This window comes from Thermobia domestica, chromosome 9, assembly GCF_964235325.1.
Source record: "Thermobia domestica chromosome 9, izTheDome1.hap1.1, whole genome shotgun sequence".
Lineage (NCBI taxonomy): Eukaryota > Metazoa > Arthropoda > Insecta > Zygentoma > Lepismatidae > Thermobia > Thermobia domestica.
The window spans coordinates 269,095,525-269,117,576 of record NC_137462.1 but is presented as its reverse complement, the minus strand read 5'-3'; the positions used below and the strand labels follow the sequence as shown (position 1 = coordinate 269,117,576).

At 35.1% G+C, this 22,052-nt stretch overlaps 1 protein-coding gene across 2 annotated transcripts in view; it reads right to left on the bottom strand.

Moving 5' to 3' along the window:
* Positions 1 to 15,200: 15,200 nt before the first annotated feature.
* Positions 15,201 to 22,052, bottom strand: part of LOC145660691 (inactive tyrosine-protein kinase 7-like) — a 395,652-nt gene continuing 388,800 nt past the window's right edge. For both annotated transcript variants that reach the window (XM_081726038.1, XM_081726039.1), the window contains exon 17: positions 15,201 to 20,418. In XM_081726038.1, coding sequence (XP_081582164.1) covers positions 20,104 to 20,418 — 315 coding nt within the window. In that variant the 3' untranslated portion in view covers positions 15,201 to 20,103. The remainder of the gene's footprint in view (positions 20,419 to 22,052) is intronic.

Below are 22,052 nucleotides of genomic sequence, written 5' to 3'. Positions count from 1 at the left end.
TCTACAATTGATTACGCATTCGATATTTACACACTTTTTATTTTTATTGTTGTTGAAAGTAATGTAGAAGGAAAAAGTTATCACAACTTTTGAACAATTGCTTCAAGGTCATTATTTAGTGAATACCTTACTTATTTATTGTGTAAACTGAAGTTTACATATCATTCTTTGCTTCTAATAATGGGTTTGTTTTTTCTTTTGCTAAGAAGTTAAACCAATCCCAAATGTTTTGTCTCGACTTAAACTCATTAAAAGTTGTAAAATATTTTATTTACTTAATTTTTTTAATGTTGTGCAGTGATAAATATGTTTCAGTGATTAAAAAGCTACCAGAAATAGTTCCGGTGAGCAGAAATCAATAAGTAAAAGATGTAATTCCTAAATATGTGAATTTTTTTAAAAATCTTGTAGCACGAGATCGAAGAGCACTGTTTATTATTATTATTTTTTAAAATAGATAATGTATATTATGAAATTGAAAGTGGCTATGTTGGTCACTCTTAATCTCTTGAACCACCCGGCCGATCTCGATCAAATTTTCAACATAGATGAGGTTCCAGCTTAAGAAGTTTTTTTTATCATTTCACTATGACGGTGCAACGAAGGAGAGAGGGAGAGATATCTAAAAATGATCGGAAATGACCAATATTAGTGTTGAATTCATAGTTTTCGAGGTTACTGAGACGAACAGTGATACTTCCGATGCCGTTTGAATCCATGCCACTAAAAACAAAAAGTAGCATATTTCACGAGTACCAAACATAGGAGATAGGAAGTTGTGCATTTACATTTTTATTTTAACTGAGCTAAGCGGGTAATCGATGCTAGTGGGTTTGTAATTTTCTCTTGAATCAGCGAGGTATTTTTTCATGTATGTATGTATGTAAGGAAGTAGACGTATGTAATGTCTATAGATGTTTATGTATTGTAGTTTTTAAGGTTATCTGATGTTCCTAAGGGACGGAATCCAGGGTCGTGTTTATTTTTTTAGTGAATTTCAAGGAATGGTGGTATTTATTATAAATAAATATTGTGACATGTTACGCACATTGAAATACAGTTTGTAATTTGACGAAACTTGTATACTTGTCAAATATTAACTTGAAATAGTCTCATTATTATGAAATGACTAGCAGAAGTGCCCGGCTTTGCACGGGGAAAGTACTGTTTATGCACAGTATTTAAAAATAAACAACTGAGTAGGGTATATAACAACGAGAAACGCCTTCGGCATTGTCCCAGTCAATTCTTGGCGTGCTGATATGCACGTTCTTGATTAAATTGTGGCTTAAATATTACTGGACTATCACCAATCAACTTAGTGATTCCAAAAAAACTATGAATTCAACACTAATCTTGGACTTTTTATTTTTCACCCCTTTTCTATCCCTATGCCGATAGGAGCTGAACTTGGACTTCGACGTCATCGAATGTGTCACTATTCATCTCAGCGACCTCGAAAACTATAGATTTGACACTAAAATCGATCGTTTTCGATTATTTTTACATTCCAGTCCCTTTCCGTTCCCCTAGGGGTACTGGGGGTATCTTACTCCCACAGTGCTTTTTCCAGGTTATAAGTCATGTGTGTATTTCAACCTAGTTAAAAAAAAAAAAAAAAAAAAGTTATCAAGTTTTATTTTCCTAACATTAGGAGCTCATGAGACACACCATTTGATTTTATAAATTTTAATTTTCCACTTGAACCCATTCCCCACGCTTTCTAAGTAATCTAAGTAACTCATCAAAAAGTAACCTGTATTCTCCTCGATACAGTTGCTTAGAGGTACACCAAACCAACGGTGCGGATTTTTATACCGGACAAACAAGCAAACATTCATTTTTATATGTAAGAGCCTTCAAAAAATATGTTTTTATTCGTATCCACAACACTACTAGAGGAATAGTTTTTTTTCAGAACAAAAACGTAACAATTGCAGACTGAATGTTACTGTATTGGCTATAATTAGGACTGAATGAGAACAGCATACACATGATTAGAATTGGGTAAAGAAGAGAAAAATATAACTTCAGTTGAAGATGTAGTACTAGCAGTGTTGTGATTTGCTTGCTATATCATAAGTAAATAGGAGAGCATGTTGCACTGCTAGAAGGGAAGAAGAATCTATTAACTCAGAAAGATGCTCGTTTTACTATCATGTATCCTGTAAATAAAGTCAAGCAAGTATGCTAAATCCCGGATTTTCGCTTACAGCTATTGCCATTTGTCAAGACAGGTAAGAAAAAAATTCCTCTGGGACTTCATTACACAGAAATGATCAACTCTTGAAAGTTAAACCTACACTGGGTGATTGTTTCAAGTTCTATTTTAAGCTGTTGATAAACAGGTTAAATTATGTCACTAATAAGCATTTGGCACTGCAACCCAATTTCTTGATGGTGCCGCGGTGGCTCAGTGGTAGAGCGTTCACCTCTGGTGTTTGGGGTCCCGGGTTCAAATCCTGCTTTCGCCAAGTGAACTTTGTGGTGGACAAACACCGTGTGCGTTAGTTTTCTCGAGGTTCTCCCGTTTCCTACCACTTTCTTCATTCCACCATTTCATTCATCTCTCATCATCACCGTCTGTCTCCTTTAGCCTAACCGGCATAACCGTGGGACGTAAAACTCAAAAATTTCATTTCATTTTTTTCCAATTTCTTGATATATATAAGTTGTCTGTATCTGTCGCGAAAATTAACGATGGAGTACAAAATGTAAGAGAGCCTAATGCACTACTGTCTGAGTAAAAACTGATCACTACTTCATATTGATGAGTCAAACAATAATTGCAGCTATGTAACAACAAACTGAATAACTGCTGGCAAAGTAACATTGATTGTTAAATACTCTCGACGGCTGCAATACTTGGAAATTGAATCGTCCGATACCCGTGTCTTGTCTTTGTGTCAACCTCTGACATCTCTGAAAATTAAAGACTCGCACTACTTGTGTCTGGTCTTCAGCGGAGTCTTTTCCTTCTGTCTTATTCTCTAAAGGGTAACGGTTCTTCTGGGGAGATGTATCACAGTCTCCAATTACCATGACTTTGTTGATTCATATTACAATAATTATAAAATGTCATCTCTTTCCTATTATTGTACAATAAATCAATATTCTTTCATCCTTCTTTTGATACCTCAAACACTATTATACCTTTCTGAGTTAATATACAAATCACAGTATCAATATGTGCTATTTGTTAGTGAACCATAATCTGTTTCGCGCCTGCCTAGTCAAAGCTACTCTCTAGCGGAAAAAAATGTGAAACAATACCGAATACAATGACATGTGGTTCTTGTTTTGAACTTTCTGCTAGATTCTGAGGTTTTTACTATTACAACTTACTAAACTGGTTACGTTTACGTAATATTTAAATAGTTACATTTTATTCGTTTAGATTTTGAACTGTCATCCTCCAGAAACTCTAAAAACAGTTAATTTCGTGGTGTATTGATGGCCAGTCTTTGTGCTCTCAGAGCAGGTTTAACAAGCCACACCTTAATATCAGAAGCATCTTTGAGTTTCTTTTTCCAATTAGGCGACTAAAAGACAAAGTTTTAAAAGTAATAGCGAGGGAGTGTAGTGGAAATAAGACACGCTGTACTTTCCAAGAACATGAGTACTTTTATCAATTACTACATACTTCACCTGGTACTGCTGTAAGAAAAACCAACAAATACGTACAGGCTTTCTCTGCCAGCCTAAATAAAGGATGCTCGGGTTCGAAAAGGTGTGAAAAACCCGATTGAAGAAAGAATTTCACACGTGTTATTCGACTGTACCTTCGTATAGTGATGTGAAGTTCAAACAATAGACTAACTCCAGCCTCATTGTTTCCGCTCATTCTTGTTACTAATCCTCTGAACATTTTACTTTTTCCTTCTATGCTTTTGGCATATGCTGTATTATTATTATTATTATTTTAAAAAAAGGAGCATTTTCAGTTTCTACAAGAAACTTGGGGTTCGGAATATCATACTCAGTTTAGGTCATTGACCCCCGAAATCCGTAGCCTTAGTCAAAATTTACTGTTCTAGGTAGAATATTTCTTACATTTCAAGAATAATTTCTCCATGTTAAATTAATTATTAAATATTATGATTAAAATATTCGTATTAATTATTATAGACACATTTACTTAACAAAAATACTTTATATCCGTTGACTATGCTAAGATTGCATATACAAATTAAATATTCAAATGTAAAAATCTACATGGTAATTTACATATTGATATGCTGTGACATGTGACGTGTATATGTAAAACTACATGTCACAGCACCTAAAATGTGAGATAAGCTAGACAGTAAAATGCTTAATGTAAGGTATGGTTAAGATAGGGCAGGATAGGGTAGAACCGAGTACGGTAGACTACGGTAGAAGAAAGTAGGGTAGAAAATACGTTAGGATAGGTTAGGTAAGTTTTGAACCTCCTCTGTCAAATGTAATCACAATTCATTTCCCTTATAACAGGCTTTTCAATGCTAATGGAAAAAAAATATAGGAAATGTAGGAGTTTATAGGGCAGGACGCAAATATATAGGAAATATAGGAACATTGGAAAGCCCGTTATAATTTTCGCTAACATATTCTTCCTATCTTGACGGGCTCATGAGAGAGTGTATTTTTGGCGTATTCTTTTTAATTCCTACCTCTCCTCTTAGGATACGCCGTTCGGGAAAACTAATGTTATAAAAACGTAAGTTACGACATGGTACATATGTACCATAAATAATAAAAACCAGTCCAGCGATCTAGAAGGAGTTAGCCGTCAAACATTTTTACATTTAATTTTTATATTTGAAATGCGTGTTCTTCGCACGAGAATAGGTTTATGAAAAGTAGTTGAACTTTTTCTCTTTACGAAAGTGTAATGATAAAAATCCGTAATGAGACTCCTTGCCACCCTCACCTCTTCCCTTCTCATCCCCAGAAGCTGATGGAGCTGATCTTGAACTTAAATGTCGTAGAACGGGTTTCTATTCATCTCAGCGACCCCGAAAACTGTGATTATTTTGATGTGTCGTCTCTTCTTACCCCCATGCCGGTAATATGATAAATCCCCCTTAGGATAGGAATTTCGATGAAAGCGTAATGCAAAAAAAAAAAAAAAAAAAAAAAAAAAAAAAAAAAAAAAAAATCCATAGAAACACCCCTTCCCACCCTCATCTGTCCCCTTATCATCCCACAAGACGATGAGAAGAACTTCTTAAATGTAAACGGCTTATGGAGTGTCACTATTCATCTCAGCGATCCCGAAAATTGTGAATTGCACACTAACAACGGCCGTTCCTGATTATTTTAACATCTCTCTTCCCACCCCATGCCGGTGGTGTGATAAAATCCTAAGTTCGGGCATGGCCCACTCATGTACTAAAAATCAGTCAAATTCGGTGCAGTGGTCTGGCAGCCATTTATCGATACATTCATTTTTATTTCTACAAAAAAATACTCCTCCCCCTAGAAACAGAAGTTTTTACAAATGGTAGGACATGTGTCCCTTTGTTTTCAATAAATGATTTATATGCCGAGTTCCTTCCTTCTAACTTGACGGGCTCATGAGATACCGTATTTTTTGTCATAAATTGAACTCTCCATTTCTCTTAGAATACGCCCTTCGGAAGAAATATTATCACAAATACTTAAGAAGAACCATGGCCTGTTCATGCAAAATCGATCCAATGGTCTATGAGGACTCAGGCGTCAAACATTTTTACATACATACAAATCAGTAGATTGAATGGGCTTTAAATGGAATTTTTCTACCTGTTCTATTTTTTATTTCCTGGTTAACTTCGCTCTTATTTGTTAACACAACGCCTTTGTAATTAGGCGTTTAATACTTCCCAGTCCTTGGAAAACAAATAAATAAAAACGCTGAATAAGCGTCAAATATCAGTTACTCCTGGTAACACTAGAAGTGCGATCTGGCTTGGAAGAGTAATAATTATTATATGCCTCGGTCCAGGTAATCTCTGTTTGGGAACGTAGTATGTTAAAAAGGAAGGGAAAAAAATCAAAGAATACCGTGAGTGGTCGGAGAATTGGTCATTTTCGTTATCGTAGGAAAAGACTGTAGATTTAAATCTCAAATATGGACAGGTTAAGATTCTGTTCCTTCCGAACTGGTAAATGTACATCCACCAGTGTAGGTGCATGAAATATATATTCACACATAAAAGAAATTTGAATACGTTACCTGGATTCTGACTATTTAGTGTATATTTCCAGAAAAAAATGATAATATATGAAAATATAACATGAACACTTGCACGCATTGATCGCCATATTAAGATTATGAGTGAGCGCAACACTAACCTTTATCATTGCCCTTTTAGTAGTATTCTCACACTTCGAATCACTTACAAAATGCTGATTTTTAGTTTACAAGTGGGAGGAAGTATAATTAAGGGATCACTGGTGTAGAGAGAATTCGTGATTATCTAAGATAGCCATCAATTTCACTCCTTCACACGATGATTCTACTAAAATTCATTCAACGAACCTTCTGATCCTGATGTAAACATTGTAGAATGGTATTACTCCGCCAGTCATCGGATGATTGGCTATCGGTCACCGCTTCTTTCGAGAAGCACGTGCTTGTACCCTGTCGGCGTTTTGCATATCCCCCGCACGCAGCCATATTGTAAACTGTGATTCGCGCATAAGGTGGGCCAAACCAAGTTTCTACGCATGCGTATTCTCTTTTATTGCATTAATTAAATTTAGTTCTTAGATAGATGTTGTTTCTGTTATTTTACTGTAAGTAAATTGTATTTCTGGTAATGAGCCTTATAAGCAACGAAAACATTGAAAAACAGCTTACTTGACAATGGACTATTTTCTTCTGCCGCATGGATGCGGCAAGGCTCTTTAACCAATAAAATGAAACAATCACCACGTGTGTTTGTTTACATGAGGTACTGAACGTTCCTTGAATGAACTATAGCTCTCCAAACAGCTTGAAGGTAAGTTGGGGGAATAAGTGTCTTAATAGCTCGATACCGATCTCACAGCTGGCGAACAACACAAGATACTATTTAATTACCTCCCGCAATGGAAAACCATTAACTTTCGTTTTAACGCATTTTTACTATATTATCTGTATAAAATATGAAATGTCGAACACCACTGCGCTATATTCAATAGGCCTACACGAAGAATGACCTAACGAGGCACATGTACTGGAGTACACTCGTTCACTATCCCTGAGAAATACAAAGTTTATCAGCGTTGGGTTTGGGCGTTATCAGTAAAACTGGAAAATTCCGGGGTTGGTAGTAGCCTCCTGAAGGTGTTACTAGTAGACTTATGAAAATCCATGTATGAATGTATGGAAATTGCCTTTAGGCTGATCTTCTCAGAAAAGTTAATACGCACTTTTACCTCCTTAAGAACAAAATCCAACAAAGATTTCTCACAGTTCATGGTCTCCTATAAATATTTCCGACTAACTTCAATGGAAAATATAAGGTGTTGATTGCTGTTTTAGGTTAATAATACCGTAAACTGGGTATACTTTGGCCCAAAGGAAAAGAAAGATTTGATTTTTTCCTACATGGTTATTATTTTTTTCTACCAGTAAGAACAGAACACACGAACATTGGCGCTAGTGATTTACTTCCGGAACATGGGAAGCAAAATGCTAGCAACTGTTAGCAAGTAAACATTTATTATATTTCACGTTCTACAACTTTTGTTCATTGCATTAAAGTGACATCTTCAATGCACAAGTAAGTAGAATATAAAAACATGTTCATTAGCGGATATTAATAAGCTAACGCCTTAAATGTTCGTTGAATTACGCACAGATTATTAAGAGTTTAATTGCGTAGGGTAACATTGGCCCATACTTTTTAAGTGTTGGAAATGACCCAATATTAAAGATGAAATGGTGTACAAGTGGTACGATGTAATAAAAAAGATTAACCCCCACTAGCTTCTAAACGAAGACATTATACAGTGCCTGAATTACAATAATTTTCTTCCTAAAACTGAGCAGTATGGTAACAGTAAAGTACTCTACCGCAATGAAGAATATGGTGCTCTTATTTTTGGATGTTAAATATTCATCCACTTACAGAAATTTTCATTGTACGATATTTTTGTTTGCCTCTAAATTGCGTAAAGTGATTTCACATCTATGTCTGTAATACAGGCATTTTAAATTACGTATTCACAAATTTCTAGCGTTCTTTTATAGATGTTTCGTATTCACCCAAGTAGAATACAATATCATCATTGAACGATATTTCTCGTTCGATTGAAATTGAGTAAAAACATTGGTAATTTCACCAATGTGTATCTAATAGCCTGTTCTTCTTTTGTGTTTCTCAAATACAGTTCTACAATAATATTTTTGTGTATTTATTAATCATTTTGACACATGGGCTAAAGTTACCCCAACCATGAAAAATCTAGTATGACAAAAAAAAAAAAAAAACTATAATCATCATTCTTGGTCACACTGATTATTTACTGCTTTCAAAAGAAAACCAAAGAATTTCCTTTTAACAAGGAGAAATGTCATTAAATTACCCCCGTAATCTTAGGATATATTAGAATGGGAATTTTGAAAATTAAAAAAACGGGGAGGGGGGGGCAAAGTATACCCAGTTTACGTACACAGAAAACAGTTCGAAAAATAATAAATAGGCAATTTTGAATGCGTTATCGTTCATTTGGCTTTCTGCCCAGTTACGCTCTGGGTTTCACAAAATATTATTGTTCCCACGCACCATTTTTTTTTCTTTGGTATCAACAGTTCGCTGGCGACAAAACGTCTGACTGGTCTCGAATAAACAGTATATTGTTCGTTGCGAAAAGGAAATAATTTCAGAATGTTTTAGCTTCTGCGATTCTTTAAAAAAAAAAAAAAAAAAAAATGTTGGTTAAAATGCGTTGTACACTTGGATAAAAATAATAATAATAATGTAACCATGGATCGGTTATACCTTAGAATTAAAATTCATAATATATTGAAATAATGTCAGGACTTTCAGTACCTTTTGTAAGTTATTGGTAGAAAGGGTGAAAACATAAAGAGTTAATGAGGGAAGGTAAAATAATAAAAATAAAATATAAGTTTTGAAACATATGAAACGATTACATTAAATAAGTCTTCTTGCAATTTCCTCTACGTATACGTTGCCCTCCCCGCTGCTCTACTCTCCATTTCAGCGTTATAGACCCCTGGGTTCAAACAACTATATCTTCGAGCCCATTTAAGGTAGAGACATGAGATATGCACCATTTTACTCACTGAGGTGTTTACTATAACAGGTTATTTGCTTGCAACTCTCTGCTTAATACTTTAGGTTATAAAATAAAAAATGTAATTTTTTTTTGCAATAAATTGGTTTCCTTGAAGTTTAAAGAAAAATATCTCAGTTATTTTTTGCAATACAAGAATGAAATTTTTACTGAAGATGAACGAAAGTATACTAAACAAAAGTGCAGTAGTATTTTTAAAATTAATTTTATAGTTAATGTACAATAAGTTATTTTGTTACATGTACCGATCTCTGCCCGTAACTCCATTAGCGAAGATCGGAAAGCACTGAAGTACGCTCCATTGAATGGCAATATTAACAACGTATACAGTTTTAGTTCAGATACAGACAAAAGGTCCGAAATTACAATATGAAAATAGTCATATTTTTTACGATCAGTTACCACTCAGCTGTTGCGACGTTGCCGCATGGAACTTCATGAGTCAGCGTTGCGCGCCGCGCGAGAAACAGAAGTTGTAGCTGTGTTTGTTCTCTTGTCGTTGTTTTTTGTCGTGTGGTTTCTTTTTTATCTTTGTGTGTTTTTTGGTTAGGTTGTAATATAAACAATGGAAAAGCATCATTTTCGAAGTTTCGAGAAACAGTTTATAATAAATGCAAGATCATTTTTTGATTTGGAGAAACAAAACAATGCTCCACAATTTTCGTTCTCCCAATCCGTCAAAAGAACTGCCGAATGCTTAAAGGTGTCTGAAAAAACTGTGAAGCGTGTTTCAAGTGAGTTTCGCAATAATAGTGTCGTAGAATCTCCGAAAAAAACAGGTTCGCCGTCAAACAAGTTGGTTATAGACGAATTCCTTCAAGGGTGTATTCGCCGGAAGCTCCACGAATTTTATGTGCGAAAAGAGTATCCAACGGTAAAGAAACTCTTGGAACAGATAAGAAAGGACTTTACTGATGCTCCAGAAATGAGTGAAACTTCGTTATGGCGTGTGTTGCGAAAACTGGGATTTCGGTATAAAAAGTTTAACAAGAAACCAGTTCTAATGGAAAGTGATAAGATTGCTGGGCAAAGGGATCAGTTTCTACGGTTGTTGAAATTTTACAGACGTAATAATTGTTGTGTCTTTTACACCGATGAGTCTTGGTGCGGTGCGAACCATTCTGCCAAGTATGGATGGCAAGAGCAAATTCTGCCAGAAGAAGACACACCAGTGTATGACTACTACCGGAGTGCTGTTCAACAGGTTTCGGGTTGGAGAGGGGGCATTCGTACTCCTTCCGGTGCTGGGAAGAGAATAATTATGCTGCATATTGGCAACGAGGAGGGATTTCTTGATGGAGCCGAAGTGTGTTTTGTTGGAAAAAAGGGAACTCAGGATTACCATTCCGAGATGAACGCCAAGCACTATACAGAATGGTTTCAACGCATCATTCAGCTTTTGCCGGACAAATCAGTCGTGGTTTTAGATCAAGCACCATATCATACTATGCTGAATCCTGAAACTAGAAATCCAACTATGCGATGGAAAAAAGACGACATAATTATAAATGGCTGGAGAAAAATCAAGTTCCTATTCCGTACTACGTTCAAACTTTCAGTGAACTTCACAAAAGTGTGCTATTGAATATCGGCAGGCCTTATTTCAAAGAGCAGGAACGTCTTCTAGAAACAATTGTGCGAAATACTGAAAACAAAACAATCAAACTTTTGTGGCTCCCTGTGGCACATTGCGAATTGAACCCTATAGAGTTGATATGGTCTTATATAAAGAATGAGGTTGCAAAGAAAAATAAAACGTTTCGTGTCGATGATGTGTGTGTTCTTTGCAAAGATGCCTTTAAAAATGTTCCCGTCTGTGTATGGAGAAATGCAGTTCGTCACGTACAAAAAATAGAAGATCACTATTACAGTACGCAAGAGTATTTGGACGTTGCCTTGGAACCCTTTATAATCAACACACAAGATTCGGATGGCAGTAGTAGTGACAGTGAAATCCTGGATTCGGATTCGGACGAATAAACAAGTAAGTATTTAAAGCAATTATTTAAAAATGTATGCTCGATTATATGTGTGCAATTCTCTTTAAGAAAAAAAATGTTTATAGAATTATGCACAGCGCTTTTTTTTTTTTTTAAAGTAGAATTTGTTACATATTTTTTCTCCTGTTAAATCACGCTCGCCTTCTTCTCACAAGAGGTAGAATGTCCGGCAACAGAGGGTCTGCAGCGTTGCCACAGCGAAGTCGGAGAGAGCCCCTCTCCCATACTGGTGATGTGTTAGTCTTCTGCGTAGGCGAATTCTGTAACAATGTCGCACAAAGGGAATCAGCTGGCAGTGAGATTTTTTTTCCGCGAAAGAGCTCGGAACTTTTTGATCAAATATATAATTTATTATTTGCAATATTACAACATTACACTAACTTCTGTTTTATAGATATAACATATTTTATCTAAATAGTTTTAATATGCCTGCAGCTTTGTTAGATTCGGAAATCGCATGGGATCACAATATCGATATTTGTATAGAGATGAAAGGAGTAAACATGACCAAACTTGCTCATTGCAATCAGTAATAATCACATGTTGAACTATTTGAATGGCGCTTTTGAGAGTCCCGTCGTTTCTGAAATATGTCATGTGAAACTGGTTAGTTTATGAAAATGGCTAAAAAATACACAGTTTTGAGCACTTTTTTACTTATAACTTTTTCCTAGTTACACGTAAAGCTCTTAAATATACACCAATTTGTAATAAATACTTTAACGATTAAAACAAAGTATAATGTATGGAATAGTTGACAGCCATTTTAGCATAACAAGGCTTTAAACACAGGGGGTCTATAACGCTGAAATCTAGAGTAGTGGCTAGCGAGGACACAATTCCTGGGTCCTGGGTTTGATTTCTAATGGGAGATCATTGAACGCATTACAGTGGTTCGGATTCCGTCTTAAACAACCTCGGTGATAAAAGGGCACAGTAAATTTCAACAAACAGACAAACAAACTTTACGTATGCGTAACAATATAATTTCAGTTAAGCGCAAACTTGGCCGAAAACGAAAACTCATTGGCTTTAATTATACAAAGAACTAGCAGAATACCCGTTCTTCACACTGGATAAATACGTTTAATTTTGGACATAAAGGGCAAAATTTGGATTTAACCGGCATCGGAAGTTTCACTTTCATCTCAGCGACCTCAAAAACTATGGATTCGGCCCTAACATCGGTCACTTTCGATCATTTGTGTATATATATTAACAATTTTATATCGTGTCGTGCCTATAATGGGATGTAGAATGCTCTTTGACACGATATTAGTTGCTTCTGTCTATTATCCGTAATAGACAGGAATTCTATAACAATCATGCGAGAGGTTGTAGATTAATCATGAGCTAATCATTTACTATTAAATTGATTATTTATTGTCATTAATAATGTAGAGTTACGTGTACTGTGTATGTTATGAGTCGTTAGATAAATTGCTTGATCACATTAGATAGACTGTTGGTTATTCATTCATCTGAGAGCAATCAGAGATGTAATACCACATACCTTGACGTTGCTGGAGTCGAACTCATGGACTCTGAGTTAGATGTCAGCGGTGAACCACAGTGGAAGGGTTTCCACTGAGAACGTGAAGTTGCTCCTCTACAGCTGATGTCCTAGAACTGATCCTTCTATGGGTCTCCAGGAACTGATCCTGATTCTGTTTGACATTACCTTTTTATGTCATTTACTCAACGATGATCTCGTGCTTTCTTCCTTACCAAATTTCGCAGTTATTACATCTCTGTGCTGAAACCGTAGTTTCTACATTGTCTCTCAGTGACCAAATCTCCAGACAGTTTATGCTTGCGATTTCCACAATTTTACCCAACTTTCAGAATGTGTTGGTGTGAACAAAATATACAAAGGTTTACATTTTCGTCTTGCTTCAATGTTTGTTTACAATGTTATGACACGTGCAGACTTGTGTCTGGATCGTTACTTCATTCAAAACAAACAACTATAAGTATAATGTAATATTATGTGTTAACTCGTCTGTCTGCATGACTTCTCATTTCTGAATGTAAGCCAATTTTAAAATACAATTTAGTTTTCATCTTTAGCCAAATAAATGAAATTTAATATAGAAATTTATATCTGAATTTGGCGTTCCTTGACAATATATATATATATATATATATATATATATATATATATATATATATATATATATATATCAGCGATCCTGAAAACTATGGATTCGACGCTAATATCGGTCATTTTCAATCATTTTAAAATATTTCCCCCTTCCCTAAGTTGAACCGTCAAAGTGAATAATAGAAACCATCCCAGGCCCGAACCTGATCTATGTTGAAAGTTTAATCGAGATCGGTCAGGTGGTTCGAGACGTATGAAGTCACAAACATAGGCACTTTCATTTTTATATATGTAGATACAGCCAGTAAAATGAATATTTACTAGATTATATGTGCCTGCATTACGATTCCTATCGTTCGGTAATTGAACTCGGGATCACGTTCATAGAAGGCATGCTCCCTACCCTAACCATTCGGATACAGGTATTTGAAAATACAAATAAAATAAGGCTGTGGGGTTTCGTTAAATAGGAAAATTTATAAATAAAAATACATTTAGAAAGCATTTGTAATTATATTTATATATATATGAAGTCGAAGAATTTGTGAACAGTAAAAATAGGATAAAACCTATATTATATATAAAAAATATGTACAAAATTGCAAAAGGAAACACACTGTCTTCTTTAACACAAGAGTATTCTATAACGACGAGGACAAAAACACATGCTAATTATTGACTAGAGGATGACTACACTTCACCCTTGCTTACATAGTGGACAAAAACATCTTGTACCGTATTAAAAATATATAATATATATATATTTATATTTTTTTCAATTGAAAAATCAAGATCGAAGTGATATGCTTTACCATAACATCCCACTTCAGAGCATTATACAAAACATTCACACGTATTCATAAATAGTTCAAAGTATCATACACTTTTACATTGATAAATAATTCTAAAACTTCAGAATTATATATATGTTTATATAATCCTTTTCTTTAGAAAGACTCAATACATTTTTTACAAGTACACAATGAATATTTACAACACACGAATACATTATTGTTTTTTTCTTTTTTTTAAAAATTTTCTTTAAGTACTACACACTCATACACTTGCATACATAAACACACACACACACAGTATATTTAATAATCTTTTGTTTCTTGCACACAGAGTATTGAGTTTTAAAGATTTTTTACTGTATATTTATTATATATTTTCCTTTAATTTCTTTCTCATTGATTTAAATATGATTAATACAAAGTAGAGATTTGAAGTTAGTTCTTTGTCCCTCAATTAAAATACAGTGTGTCTGTAAAGTTGCGTAAAATTTTGCATAAAAACTCAAGTTATCAATTATGTGCAAATTGTCATTGCTTGTCATTAATTAACCTAAAATACATCTATTGCAGTAATTTCACGATAACAATGTTGACAGAGGCCGCATTTCTGTTTTTAAAAAATCACCCAATTTACGGATCTGCATTAAATATCCTTTTTACATAGCAGTACTGCATCTTTGTCACATTTTCGCACCAATGGATAAAAATGTTGATGCATACTGCACATATATACAGAGATTCACCCACAGGAAATCAGTTTTCTACAATTAAATATTGATTTTCTTCATTTTGTACATTTTTTATTTTACACTTTCGGTACTTTCTTTCGTCACTACATAAAAAATGTTACAATTTCCAACATTGGTCATGATCTCGAAAATATCTACATAAAACACGCTTACATTTGATAAAGTCTCATGTCTTTATCGTTTTTAGTTCAAAAGATATACGCAATCAAACTTTGGGTTGCGCAACTTTAAGGACACACTGTATTTATGTCCAATATTTTGACATTTAAGAATGATGAAGTAATGGATGAACTTTTTTTTTTTAGTATTTCGCTACTTTTCGGGATGGATTGCAGTTTACATTCTTTTTTACTATTTAGGAAGAAATGATTAATCAGTAAATACACCGACCTACTGAAAATATATTAAAATCACAAGGCACAACCCTATTCCTTGATACGTTCGTTTCTCGGGATGCAAATTAAATGAAGCAAAAAATGATCTGTCCTTGATTATACTATTTCTGGGAAATAGTGAAATAATTTTATTTAAGAGGACCCTTCAAGGCGAAATTAAAATACTGCTAATTTTACAGTATTTATATCTTCAAATAGATAAAAAAAAAATATCGAAAAGTGGAACAAGTGCTCCCTAAACAATATTATTTTACATGAGATACCGTTGTCACGAGTCACTTATCTGTTTTCGATTTTCAGCCATTTAGAAAATCGGTTTTTATTTTCGCGTTTTTAAATGGCTACAAACAGAAAGCTACTAGGTGACTCGTGATAACGGAACCTCATGCAAAATAATATTGTCTAGCGCGCTCTTGTTCCACATTTCGATTATCTTTTATCTATTTGAAGATATCACATAATTACTGTAAAATTTAGCGGTATTTTAATTTCGCAGTGATTACGCCTCTTACTTTCTGAAGAGGTTACTCGGAAGTAAAAGAAAACGAATTTTGAAGAATTGAATTACAGGTAAAACAGAAGTATCGCAACATACATGAGTAGTTCCTATTCAAATATGATAAATATACAGTCAACAATTTTGAAGTAGAATGTTCTCTTACATATTGTCAGGAAAGTAGATTGTTTCTCAACAGAGGTAAGTCAGTGACCTGTATTTTACATGATTGTTACAATATCTCATTATAAAAGTTCCACCAATATACATTTTTATCTAGTAAATATTTATGTACTATTGTTACAGCGCTTCAATACATGATCAAAAAGTACATACACGTACTTACATAACGACATGGTACATGAAACATTTACATCAGTTTTTATTTGTTCAAAAAATTAACATGAAACTTTTATAAAAATTCAGCTAACTCTAAACGAAAAAAAGGCATTTGCAATACTTTAAAATGTAAGTGCATTCAAAATCCGTGAGGCACAGTGTGATTGGACTCTTTTATTATATTTTTCCGCATAAATGTAGTTTAGTTAGTCCCTGAAAATTGATTTAATGACGTCCACTTACCAAAGGAAATATATTGATTTCTTAATAATCACTTTTTAAAAAATCACAATGCATCAAGATCATTTTACGAGGTCATGTACCCTAACGACAGAATCTCTACTTGTTTTGCCCTGAATTATGATCTTTGACTGAGACAACGGCAACCATTATAAAATGAGAACTTCTATTCACATGTCTCTCTTTACTGTGGCTAACAATATTCACGATACAAATTTATAATAATCATTGAAAGATATAAAAGTGAGATGTTTTTTACGATGACATAATTTAGTCTTAAAAATAAATTCTTCGCTACTCGGGTTATTCCTTCGTACTAACTCAATAGGACTTCAAGCATAACCCACTGCTACTTTGCGTTTAAAATTTATTTGTGGTACAAAGAGAGCAAACCGCGTGTGGAATATTCATGCGTTTATATAAATACACTACAGATTAATAGTTGCGCGACTCAATACAGAAACCAAATTTCTCTTTGAGTATATTATTAACACCTTGCATTCCAGGTGTCATTTTTCTATGTGCGTGCTGTAATACCAGGTTTTCATTTACTGAAAAAAGACTGTTTAGACCGTTATACAGGGGATAGTTATTGTGCAAGCGCAAGAATAGCATTCACATTACTAATAAAAAAAATCTGTGCTGTGGAACATTTGGACTGAAAAGGGAAAATTTTGATGTTCTGAAGGGATTTTATGCTACTTCAGGTTGGCAACACTGACCGGAAATCAAAGACAAAGTTTTTTTCTTTTTCCCGATTTCGAAATACGATACCGAAGTTGCCAATTGTTTTATCGTGAAAACAAACACATGGCTCCGTTAGGCCTGCCATCTATTGAGACAAAACATTTTTTTCTTTTCTTTCAGTAAGGTGCTGTCATCTAAGGAGAAATAATAGAACTAACTCATGCCTTGCATCTACTAAAAAAATAATCATTTCCAGGATTAATACAACTTTTAATAACTAAAAAAATCATCTCCAGGATTAATACGACTTTTAATAACTAAAAAAAATTCATCATCTCCAGGATTAATACGACTTTTAATAACTAAAAAATTTCATCATCTCCAGGATTAATACGACTTTTAATAACTAAAAAATTTCATCATCTCCAGGATTAATACGACTTTTAATAACTAAAAAATTTCATCATCTCCAGGATTAATACGACTTTTAATAAAGGATACGTTTTCATGACATTCCCATGGATGTCACTGGTATTTTGCGGGAATATTTTATGACATCCTCATGGATGTCACTCAAACGCAAGGGGTTAATTTAAATTTCAACTAATAAGTCATGAGAATTTCACAATGGGAGAAATGAACAGACAATGCAGATTCGTAATGATTTTCTTTTTTTCATTTTTGATGCTAGAATGATATCTGAAATTAAAGCTTATTTTAATTATTTTGTACTATTAGAAATCCATGATAAATTATTTGTGAGTAGTGATTACCTTCAAATTAATTTCAATTAACTTTTCAGCATTTTAAATACGATGTAACATTACAGTTCTTTATAAAGAATTGTTTACTTTGTTTGCTCTTTTCTCTTGAAGTTAAAAATAACAAATAAGTTGTTGAGAAAAGAAATTTTGATTCTCTTCTAAATTCTAAAACGCATCGAAAAGGAAAATCATTTTTATAAACCGGTTGTATAGCTTTATTACATTCATTTTCTTGTAAATTGTGAAATGTACTTCAGAAACCTGATGTTTGGGCTAAAGAGCATAATTCTGAAAGTAATTGTTAGAGCAGAGGTTACTAATCTCTTTTATCTGACATTTTCTTCGGGAAGTCCTGAAAATTCCATGCTTCCTCCATCCCCCCATTTGATTTAGTATCACGCATGCGATTCCGGGTTCAGTTTCGGATTAAAATGAACTGAATTTTTATCATCATCTTTAACCTACATGGGGAAATCTTTGGGGCAATTGACACTGTTCCGTACGAAGTGTGGATCAACTTCAGAAGCCAATAAAATCGAATGTTATAAGGGAAAGTACTTAGAATTCGTAGAGTTAGAAAACGGAAATTACGAGGATGATTCAGAAAGTAAAGTCTCTAAGCCCACTTCCTGGCCAATAGGATTACACACGTTCAGAACTGTTTATCATTAATGCACTGACGTTTAAGCTATAGAATGTCACTTGTTTCACCTTTCTATCTCTTCTCGTTCCAAAGTAATGGAGCAATCCATGGCATGCAGTAGTAACGTCCAGTTGAAACAGCGAGCTGTTGTTAAATTTCTGGCTGCGGAAGGTTTACGCCCAGGAATATTCATTGCCGCGGCGACGAGTCGTGGATACACCATTACGACCCGGAAACGAAGCATCAGTCGATGGAGTACAGCCACACGTCCTCTCCTCTGCCAAAAATAATGAAAGTTGTCCCATCTGCTGATAAAGTGTTATTGACATTCTGCCTCATCCTGCCTATAGTCCGGATCTTGCGTCCTGCGACTTTTGGCTCTTCCCCAAACTTAAGAATCATCACCTTAAGGACTAACACTACAGTTATGACGTGGTGGTGGAAGAACAGCAGCTCGGCTATGGTGTCGCCATCAGCCACCACAATTCTTCGCCAACGGTACGAAAAATCTTGTTTCGCATTGGCGCAAGTGTGTTGCCCATAATGGGGACTATGTTGAAAAATAATGCCACCATTTGTAGCTTACATTGCAAGCTTTCCACTGATACCAGTAACGGTACTGTCAAACACAAATAAAGGTATCACCTTGGAGGCTTTACTTTCTGAATCACCCTCGTAAAATACTATTATATCACAGGATATAGCCTAAATCCTCTTGAAACGTAATTATCTTTAAATATTCTTAAGAAAATGGGAAATACGAAGGTAATTTTTACCATAAGTACTCAAGATACATTTTCACCTGACTGGATATTTATTTCCATCCCCTGCTTTAATTCTATCCTGATTGTCAGGGGCAACGATGATCGTTATTTGTTCTACTCAGTTCTTTCTTCTCAAGTATCGTGTATGAGCATTATTCTTCCGGTGGGAAGACGGACGTTTTTGCCAGTTTATATATAATCTTAATTCAATTCGATATAGTAAGGGAATTTAAGTAGACCTGAATAAGAAATCGGTTAAATCAAATCTTTAAAAACCTTGTTCGCTTCAAAGGAAAAAGAAGTAAAATTCTCCATTTAAACCAATAAGATAAAGAATAGATATGGCGCGGATACTCAACGCCCATAAACATTGTGAACACATTCATTTTTTATGGTCTTTCTCTTTTCATGTTTTTCTTTGAAAATCAACAACTCTAAAATAAAAGTTTACCTTAAATATTTCTTTTAACGTACCGAAAAGTTACCTTAGAAATACACCAAACAGAAAGATGAAATATGTATATATAATCTCTGTGTGGAAAAAAAAATCAAACTCTGCACACACGATACCAATCGACAATACACAGGAGAGTTTAAGACATATATTTGGCACTCTCACAGTTATAACGAACACACAATTCGGAAATGACTCCACATTTTTCGCATATGTACGTGCATAAAAAATTATAACCAATTTAATGAAATGGGTGAAAAATAATGATAATGTTTTGTGAAAATTTGATTGAAAACACAGCATCACACACTCGTACACAAACATCATCCATTAAATAATAATATTATATATATATATGTACTGCATTCTATATATATTTATTCTTATTCATCCCCAGGAGTTTATATTTCACTGTCAATTGAGATCTCCCCAATTCTGGCAGAAAGTTCACTAAACGTTGGCCTGTCTCTTGGACTCTCCGACCAACAATTAAGTAACAATGACTGGAGAGCTTCTGGCGCTGCTTTGTGAGGTTTCCACTTCAACTCCCTGCTCTTAAGAAGTTGCAGCACCGTGTCATCTGACATGTCTGCGAACGGTAGTTCCGCCTGGTAGAACAACTCCCACACCAAGCACGCAAACGACCATACATCGGTTTTGGTGGAATAATCATCTTCAAATACAGCTTCATATGGAAGCCATCTTAAAGGAATTGTCTGAAATATACAAGAAGTTATTTTGTAAGTTAACTCTTTTAAAAAATGACATTTTTATGATTATCGATCAGTCTAAAATGAATGCTCTATATACTTAGTACACTATACTAAGAACATAAAATTAATTTTGAAGCAACCATAAACGCATGCTAAAAGACATACAGGATTTGTTCGAAGAGTAGTAGGACCGAATCTAAAAACAAAATTACAATTCTGACACATCGACTTGATAGTTTTCAAAATATGCCCCTTCTGCATCAACACAGCGTTTCCAGCGATTCTGCCAATCACTGAAGGCTCTCTGGAACGCAGAAACTAGAATGCTCTTCAGCTTCCTCGTTACGGCTTCTTGAAAGGCCGGACCGAGCCATGGTACCGTCCTTTCATGACACTTTTTAGTCGGGGGAAGAAGAGGAAGTCTGCAGGAGCGACATCTGAGCTGTAGGGTGGCTGGGGAAGCAATGTGATGCCATGTTTGGTCAGGAAGTCCATAACAGCAAAGGCGGTGTGTATCGGGGCATTGTCGTGATGAAGTTTCCATGATCCAGCAATTGCTGGACGGAAGCGAGCGACTCGTTTTCTGAGTCTTTCAAGTACTTCCACGTAGAATGCAGCATTTATAGTCTGACCAGGCGGTACGAACTCTCTGTGAACCACTCCTCTGAAGTTAAATAATAATAAAAAAAAATCGACCTGCTCATGCTGGCTTTCTTCGGGCGAGGTGAGGCAGGGGTGTGCCATTCAGAGCTTTGTCGCGGGGTCGTACTCAAAAAGCAACAAAACTTCACCGCGTAACGCTGCTCTAACAAATGATTCAATGTGAAGATGACAAAACACCTTAAAAAGGGTTCACTTTAAACTCGATCTACACTCCGTGAAGACTTGGAGACGACTGGCGACTGGTAGTAAAGACCCAAACACCACCCAACTAGCAGAAGCAACATTCCCCTCCTACACCACGTTTTGGCGAGAAGAAATCAGTTCTACTACTTCCCGGACAAAACCTGCACTAATGCATTTATTGTTCTTATCTGTTTCGTCGTGGAAGACCGCTGGCTCAGTGGTAGAGCGCTTACGTGTGGTGTGTATGTGGGGTCCCTAATTCGATCCCCAGTCAAGTAAGGTTTTTGGTGGACATCTTGTCCGTGGATTTTCTCGTGATACTTCCGTTTCCTCCTACTTTCTCATTCCACCATTTTTTCCGTCATCATTCACTTGCTTTAATCATCGTCTCCCTTAGCCTAAAGGGCACAATCGTAGGACGCATGGGCGCCCAAAGGGGAGGGCAGGCTGGGGCCCGGGCCTTCCTCTGGCTCACGAAAATGTATATGTAATATATCAAACCACGTATATTAAATACCAGACGTAATATAGCAACCAGAGAGATGCCCTCCCTCTAGAAAATTTTCTTCGGGCGCCCCTGGTAGGACGTTAAACTGAAAGATTTCATTTCATTTCATTTCTCTTTCATCGTGAACAAACTAAAATTTTCTACTTAATACAAACTCAAAATCAAATAGAAAGTACTCGCATGATAGTTGCAAACAAAGTAACTTTAGAAAGAGGAAACTAAATACAAGTACTTAGCTTTCGGACTTATACATCTTATCATCGAAGTGCAGATAATAAAAAGA